The sequence below is a fragment of the Nannospalax galili genome, unplaced genomic scaffold (assembly GCF_000622305.1).
Source record: "Nannospalax galili isolate Female #2095 unplaced genomic scaffold, S.galili_v1.0 scaffold31, whole genome shotgun sequence".
Lineage (NCBI taxonomy): Eukaryota > Metazoa > Chordata > Mammalia > Rodentia > Spalacidae > Nannospalax > Nannospalax galili.
The window spans coordinates 1,082,094-1,090,668 of NW_008332149.1; the positions used below are offsets into that span (position 1 = coordinate 1,082,094).

At 43.5% G+C, this 8,575-nt stretch overlaps 2 protein-coding genes across 3 annotated transcripts in view; one reads left to right on the forward strand and one right to left on the reverse strand.

Moving 5' to 3' along the window:
- The window catches only part of Acadsb (acyl-CoA dehydrogenase short/branched chain), a 38,294-nt gene extending 37,659 nt beyond the window's left edge, over positions 1 to 635 (reverse strand). Inside the window, exon 1 of the mRNA XM_008827255.3 lies at positions 503 to 635. Coding sequence (XP_008825477.1) covers positions 503 to 544 — 42 coding nt within the window. The 5' untranslated portion in view covers positions 545 to 635. The remainder of the gene's footprint in view (positions 1 to 502) is intronic.
- Positions 636 to 725: 90 nt separating this feature from the next.
- Positions 726 to 8,575, forward strand: part of Ikzf5 (IKAROS family zinc finger 5) — a gene marked incomplete in the record, with an annotated part of 23,852 nt that continues 16,002 nt past the window's right edge. The window contains 2 exon segments of one of the 2 annotated variants that reach the window (XM_029560716.1): positions 726 to 868; positions 1,744 to 1,892. 2 annotated transcript variants of the gene reach the window in all.

Genomic DNA, 8,575 nt, shown 5'->3' on the forward strand with positions numbered 1-8,575 from the left:
AGACGCTCAAGCCTCAGCCGTGAGATAAGGCAGGAAATCCCTGAGCCCAAGGTCCCTTCCCGCCTTTCCAGCTGGGCTGTTGAGGGGAACAGCCGTTAGACTCTGAATGTGACCAAGCCCAAGATTTTAAGCATTCTTTTTTTGAAATGCAATAATGACCAGGGAAATGTGGCATTAGAGACATGACATCTCTGCAAAATGATTCCCGGGGTCCGAGAACTGTAGGCTGTCGGATCGCAAAGGCATCCTGCCCGGAAAAGGCGTCACTTCTGCCGAACCTTCTGGATCAGCCCCCTGTCCTCTTCCCACTCCACCGCAGCCCCGGCCCTCCCGAAAGTAGCGAAGCAGGCTGGGCTGGAGCACCGAGATAATCGAGATCACGGTGTCCGGCCGGGGAAGGGGCGCGAGAGGCCGACTTCGCGGAGGTGGGCGCGGGCCCGGGCGTGCAGCGGGACTCGGCGGGCTTCCCCGACCCGTTAGGAGTCGTCCCGAACCCACTCACCAGTCCGCGGGCACCCCACAGACGAAGCGCAGAAGCTGCCATCCTGGCTAACCCGTTGCTCGGTCCGCTGGGTTCCGAGCCCCAGTTGGAGCCAGTGTGGGCGGGGCAAGCCCGGGGCTCCACCCCCACCGCCCCGCGCACACCCCTTGAAGCTCCGCCCCCTCGTGCCTACGGAATCCCAGGAGGGACTTAAGTCCTCTCCGCTTGCGCCCTACGCCTCGCTCGCGCGAGACTTGGGTCAGGCCGGGGGGCGGGAAGGGAGCCCGAGACACAACAAACATGGCGGTGGCAGCTGCGACGCTGACGAAGACTGAGGCGGCCGCGGCGAACCTGGCAGTGGGGGTTCTTCGGTGCAGTGGTCAGGAGGTGAGTAACAGCCTAAGGTGAGACGGCGGCGCCGCGGGTGAGCAGTGTACGTCGCAGGCATGGCGGCAGGTGACGAGCGTGGTTCATCGCGGGCCGGTGGACACCACCCGGGCCACCGCAGGTCGTGCGCGGCCGGGCGGTGAGAGGGTCTGAACTCGGGCCGGTCCCGGGTCCGGCAGGTGGGGGTGGGAAGCTGGTGGTCGCCGGAGCGGACCGCCCAGGTTCGGGGTGCGACGCCGCCTCCTGCTCGGACCGCGGTGTCTTCTCGGGTGCAGGGCCGGGGTCGGCGGTGGCAGCCCGGGTGCGACGCTGGCGGAGGAGGATGCAGCCCCGACGCTGGTCCCGGGCTGCCGCCGGGGTGGAGTTTCCAGACAGCTCATGTGAGCTTGCCGGGATCGGTTTCTGCTGCCGGCGCCTTCCAGTGCGGGGACCGGGAGGGTTGGGAGGATGCTGCAGCGCTCGGAGAGCTCGATGAGCGGTCCGCAGTGCACGTCGGTCCGCAGCCGAGCATCGCTCTCCGCGCTCCACAGGCTTAACTGCAGTCTGACCGGTGGGCCTCTCAGGGACCACCCCATTGGGCCGGTTGAACCAGACAGAGTTGTGAATGAAGACTTCTTAGGTTGTGAGACCCTGGGAAATGAACCAAAGGAATGAGAACAGTTTAAACTACCGGGACTACTTTGAAAATTCCGTTTTAGAGTTTATGCTGCGTTTCAGCCCAGCTGAGATTAATGTGGTCTTGGCAGTTCCTTGCAGTGAATTGAGATGTTGATATTTCAGCTAATGCTAATGGTACGATTGGCACAAGTTGTTTTATTCCTTCATTAAACCTGTTGTCGCTAATAAAGTTTTGCCTTGTGTGCCTTCCTTTGCAGACCTCTGTGTGGCTTTTGAATTTTAGTTGAAATTCTCTCCATGGCCTTTTGGAGTCCTTTGGTGTGTCTCCAGAGTAAATTTCAACTATTCGACATTTCATCCATGTTGAGGTGCCAAGAAAAAAGTGGAACTAATTTGGGGTGAAAAGGTTAGATTCTATAACTCCATTTTTGGATTCCTTCTCCAATGCTTTCGTTTATTTTTTACTTTTTCATACTAGGTTTTCTGGTTTCTCAGAGCATCATCACTATATTCTTGATAGTTAGGAAGTCAAGAACTGTGTTCTAATTCTGTTGAAGGTCACTGTTACACTGTAGGAACCAATGAATATGTATTCTCTTGCTGAGTAAATCAGTGACCATAATTATTAGGTTATAGAAGTAAACACATCTGTTGAACTCTAACAACATTATATGTATAAGCCTACCTAGTCTCTGGGTTAAGTTATCATATAAATAAGTTAGTTGCTAAGTATTCTTATGGTTAGTAACTTAAATTTCAGCATTCTCCAAAAACAGAAAAAGGCTAGTTAAATGAAATATACTCTACTGTTCTCTAATTATGCTCTTGAAATTCTCCCTTCACGGAGAGGGTATGTCAAAGAGCCTCTTTGACTTTTTCGTATATTAACCTCTGTTCCATAGTTGTACTTCCCTTCTAAATCAAATCTTAATTCCTTCGTCTTAAAGTAATTAGCTCCTGCTTAAGAGGGCCTATGTTTGTATATGTGCATATGTACGCATATGTAGGATGTATCAATTATCAAAACTCAGTCCTTAGATATTTCTTTTCCTCCACTAGTTTGGGCAATCTGCTTTGTCATAACGTTTGGAAATTATTCTCTTTGGTTAATAGGACTTAGTTCAGGCTATTACAACAAATTGTATAGACTAGGTGGTTTAAACTGGCATTTGTTGCTCACAATTTGGGAGCTGGGAAGTTGAGCTCAAGCTAGAAAATGTAGGATCTGATTGCTGATAAATATCCTCATAGAGCGCAAAGCAGAGGACACTTTTCTTATGAGGGCATTAATCCTATTCTGAGGACTCTACCCTTAAAAACCCATTTATTCCCCACCTCCAAATGCCAACAATATTGGAGGTTAGGATTTCAACATAGAAATTTTAGTTAGTAGGGGTATCAACCAAAAGAATAGGTCTGGCTTGGAATATAGCATCAACATCTAGCATAATATTGAAGAATGCTTAAATATGTTTCTTTTTCCGATGACACAGTTTTACTCATTGAAATTTGTGCAGGTAATTTTTTGACTAACTCCAAGGTATTGAGTTCATAGCCAGTTAGAAAGATCCCATTTAAAAAATTATAGTTTCCCGATTTCTTAAAGTATATACAGTTGTCCCTCAGTACCCTCTGGGGTTGATCCTACGACCCCTTGCAGACACTAAAGTCTGAGAATGCTCATGTCTCTTATATAAATTGGTGTAGGACTTGTATATGACCTTCCCACATCCTTCCATATACTTTTTCTTAGATGGGGTTTTGATGTGTTGCTCACATTGATCTTAAACTGATTACAGGTGATCCTGAGTGCTGGGATTATAAGCACACACTCCCATGCCCAACTCTCCCAAAACTCTTAAGTCATCTCTGGATTACTGTCATAAATGTTTTCAGTTGTCACCTTGACAAACCTGGGAAGAGGGAGCCTCAAATGAAGGATTTTCTCCATCAGATGTGCCTGTGGCCGGTGTCTGTGAGGCATTTTCTTGTTTAGCAATTGATATGGAAGGGCCCAGCCCACTATCAGCAGTGCTATCCCTGGGCTGGTGGGCCTGGGCTTTATAAGAAAGACAACTGAGCACAGGCCAGAGGAGCAAGCCAGTAAGTTGTTTTCCTCCATGGTCTTCAGTTTCTGCCTGACCTACTGACCTGACTTCCCCCATGGTGGACTGTAACCTGTGAGCCAGATAAACCGTTTCCTCACCCAAGTTGCTTTTGGTTAGTGTTTTATAGCAGTGAAAGAAAGAAAACTAGAACAGTTATACCTGGTATGTGTAAATAGTTCTAAATTTAAGGAATAACATGGAAAAACTTGAATGTTTTCCACTCACAGTTGCATTCATGGATACAACATACTATGTTTGTAAAGGTTTTAAAATTTCAGTAGTGAACAGCATCCCCAGGTATCAGGTAACTCATTGAGTTCTTGGAGTTACGTTCACTTCTGCGACTGAAGATCATTGATAGGGAAGTTTGGACAGAAAACCTCTATTTTTTTTTTCCTCTTGGGGAGTCTTTTAGCTTCACAATTACCGTTTTTCCTTATATTGTGCTGAGATACTGACCTGTGATATAAGCTAGAGTTTGCCCAAGGACTCGACTCAAGAGTCAGGCATCTTTCATTTATGAGTCTGTTTCCTTGTTTCCTGCTCTGTTAATGTCTAGCTTTGTCACGCCTCTTGCCCACAGATATGTGATATAGATGATACAGGTCTGATAGGCACAGGGGTGTGTAGGGATGAAAGGACACCTAATCACCTAGTTTTTTTGTTTTTTTTTTTTTTTTGGTCTTTTTGAGACAGGGTCTCCCTGTAGCCCCAGCTGTCCTGGAACTCACTATGTAGACCAGGCTGGCCTTGAACTCAGAGATCCGCCTGCGCCACCATGCCTGGCTTGGACACCTAATTTTAAAACCGTGGCAGGATGTGTAAGGCTAAAACCTGTCAATATGTTTGAATTTCTAATTTAGAAACTTCATGTTTGATCATGCATAATTGATGGCAGCATACAATTTATGGCAGAGAACACAGTGAAATTTGCAGTGTGACAATGTGATAATTGTCAGGATTGTCAAAACATGTCAGCCGTCCTCTCTAATTGGGCTCATTTATGTTCTTAAACTTCAGTTGGAGATATAAAAACACTGTCTTCTGCTTGCTCTATGTCCTGGATAGCTTTACTGTCAACTTGACACACCTGGGTTGAGGGAGCCTCAATTGGGGAATTACCTTCATTGGACTGGCCTGTGGCCATGTCCATGGGGCATCTTCTTGATTGTTGAGTGATGTGGGAGGGCGCAGCCCACTGTGGGTGGTGCCACCCCTGGGGAGGTGGGCCTGTGTTGGATAAGAAAGCAGGCTGAGCAGGGGCCAGGGGAGCAAGCTAGTAAGCAGTGTTCTTCCACGGCTCCAGCTCCTGCCTCCAGGTTCCTGCCCTGAGTTCCTGCTTTAGGCTCCCTGATGAACTATGACCCAGGAGATGTAAGATAAATAAACCCTTTCCTCCCCAAGGTGGTAGTGGTCAGAGTCTTTTGTCACAGCAGTGGAGAAACTAGAACACTGAAGGAATCTTGTGTTTTTATTGCATTGCACACATTGTACTGCAGCATTTTTAGGCTTTCCAGTCAAGCTTTGGTCAGGTTTATCTTGCTTCTTGAAGCTTAGTAAAGTACACTTAGACATTTTCAGGGGAAATACATCACTTTTCATGGGAATTGACTGTCAAGAAGTAATTCAAAGTTGAAAAGTAAATGTTGGGACTTTCTCCTTAATTAGCTTTCTTGGTGTATATGTGTTCATGTGTGTATGCATGTATATGTTCAGGTGTGCATACACTTGTATGCACGTGGAGACTGGAATTTGATATTGGGCCTCTTCCTCAAGTGCTCTCCACCTTATTTTTTTGAGATGGGTTTTTCTGCTAAGTCTTCAAGCCGCAGGAGTCCTGTCTCTGCCCACCCAGCCCTGAGGTTACAGTGCCCTCTGCCACCCCTGCATCGTTCACAGGGCCTCTGGGGATTCGAACTGAGGTCATCATACTTGCGTGGCACGTTAACCGTCTAAACCATCTTCTCTATTTAAAGCATGTATGCTTTAGAACTCTAATTAAAAATGTAATATCCTGGATCTTATTCTTTTTGAAATTCGTATATCTTAGTTGTACAAAGGAGTTTTGTTATGGCATTTCCAGGCATGCATGCAATCTGCTTTGATCACATTTGTTCTTTTCTTGCCCTTTTTCTTGTCTTCTTTGCCCTCATGTCTGTTTTCATATCCTTAATAATCCCCGTTTTACTTTCATGTCTTGTGGTTTTGAAAATGGCTTTGTTTTGTTTTTTTTTTTGACAGGGTCTCCCTAGTCCCAACCCATTTGGGACTCACTGTGTGGACCAGCCTGGCCTTGATCTCACAGAGCTCCACCTGCCTCTGCCTCCTGAGGGCTGAGACTAAAGGAGCTTACTATTACACCCAGTGTAATTTTTTTTTAAACTTTAAAAAAACATTATTGAGAATTTTATACATTCATATAAGGTAGTTTGATCAAATCTATCCCCACTCCCTCATCTTAACTCCTCCCATATCTCCCCATCACTTTTTCCTGAACAACTTCATGTACTCTTTTGTTTTTTATGGGGCTTTTTGCTACTCTAACATTCCCCCCTCTGAAGCGGTAACTCTAAAATCTTTTAGGGATTAGATAAGAACTCCCAAATACTTTTGACATGTTTGGCCTTTGGAACAGAGTATGTTGCTAAGAGGCCCAAGGACATTTTGATTTTTAGCCAAAAAACTGGCTACTTTGGGGTCTTTTTACCCCAACTGCCTAGCCAATTCCTACCTCCTATTATCACACCATCCCCTGCAGAGTTTACCCAAATTGCTGACAGGGAATCGGGATGTAGACCGCTCTGGCTTCTTCCATGCTGAACAGGGACACAGGGTGAGGCAATTGGAGTACCCCTTCAGTGGGTCTATCTAAAAGACTCCCAAATTGCATAACTTTTAACTGTAGGGAGAAAAGAAGGTCCTTGACTGGTGCCTAGGAGATGTGAAGGAGAAGTAAAGGCAAGAGTACTTAGCATTACAAGTTCTAGACAGGGAACCAGAAAAAAAGTCAGGGCAAATTTCACATTTCATATCAGAGTCCATTGGAATTTCTTGACAAGGGCATCCCTCTGTTGGGTTCTTCCTCATTTTTCTTTTGTCTGCCAAGGCTGGACTTAGGATTTGTTTTCAGGCACTTTGGTAGCTGTTGGAAGGGCTAGAATCAGTGTCCGTTTCCTCACAAAGTCTTCTAGATAGGGGAGAAAACAAATTTATCCATCATTTTAGAACAATAGTGCGTTGTAGTTTAGTTCTGAGACAGGATCTCTAACTCACTATGTAGCTCTGGCTGATCGCAAACTGATTTTACTGCCTTTACCTCCCAAGTGCTGAGATAGAGGCGTGCCAGGCCTGGAGTTTTTTTGTTAGCCAATTCACGTTTTCTAACCAAAGCAAAATTTAAAGAACAAATAATTAGCAGGATTAACTGTAGTTATAAAAAATGTGACAGAACTAGTTCAAATACACATGACTAAAAAACTGAAACAAATGCGTTCAGAAACCAACAGTGATTAGTAAGATTGAGGAATTTGAGTAAGATGAAAGCAAATGACTTAAAGAAGTGACCTCACAATAAAATAAATGTTAAATTTGGGAAATGGCAGGAGGAAATTGTAAACTGGGATGTATGTATTTTTTTAAATTATTTATTTAATAACCACATACTTAGAAGAATCATTTCATGACAACAGCATTGACATATTCAATAACAATTTCCAGAGCTAAGATGCATCTGTTTCAAAACTGGCTGTAAATTTTTAGGTTTATAGTTGAATTAATACAGTTATACAATATTGTACTCCATATAAACACTACAAGACATAAAATTAAATGAGGTTTAAACTTTTTTAAAAAAGGTAGATTTCAATGGTAATGTTTTTCATATCTACTAATTATTAAGAAGCAAATTTTTATGCTTTGAAGAATTTTTTTTAATTTTTTTTAATTTAGTAACTACAAGATTAGAAGAAGCATTTCATTACAGCTTTAACATATTCAGTAATACACTCCAGAGCAAGGATACATCTCTTTCAAAAGTGGCTGTAAATTTTTAGGATCACAGTTGAATTAATACAGTTATACAATATTGAACTCAGTATAAACCCTGTAAGATATAAAACGAATGAGTTTTTACCTTTTAAAGAAGATCTCCATTTCAAGATAGCCTGTTTCCTACATTTTTAAAATATTTTAAATTTTTTAAAGAAGAAGCATGTCATTACAGCTTTAACATGCCCAATAACAGTTTCCAGAGCAAACACACAGCTCCTTCAAAAGTGACTATAAAATTTTTAGGTTTGCTGTTGAATCAATACAGTTATACAATACTGAACTCATTATAAGCCCTGTAAGACATAAAATTGAATGAGTTTTTAACCCTCAAAAAAGATCTCCATTTCATTCTGAAATATACTGTTTCTTACAGAAAGACTCATTATTTTTGCTACTAACGCTGAGATGTTGGCACATGTGTCTCTAATCTGTATGTATCTAATTATTACTAGTCATAATTTGTTTGCATGCAGATCTTTGGTGCCTGTATATGTCTGTAAAGTCATCGGGTAGATTTCAGTGGTAATGTTCATCACCTCTACTAATTAACATGACATAAACTTTTTATGCTTCCTCCTCCTCAAATATAATACATTTTTTTATTTGTTGATTTTTTTTTCTGTGTGTGTATATCACACAGAACATCAAACAATCTTATTCATCTATATACCCACATGCCAAATGGCACCCTCCCATACCCCCCCCAGAGTGGATCCCATACACTCTGTCATCCCTGTTACTGTCCACTGTGTTGTCAGCACCACCAGCCATTCCCCAGTGCTTGTCCATCTGCTGAATCTAGTCAGCGTATCTAGAGATCCTTGTTTTAGGAAGATCAGCTGTTCCTCATCTAGAGCAATCAGTTGTCAATATTCCTTTAGATAAGATTGAGGTCTGCCGTTCATTTTCCCAGTTTTATGCTGGGTTACTG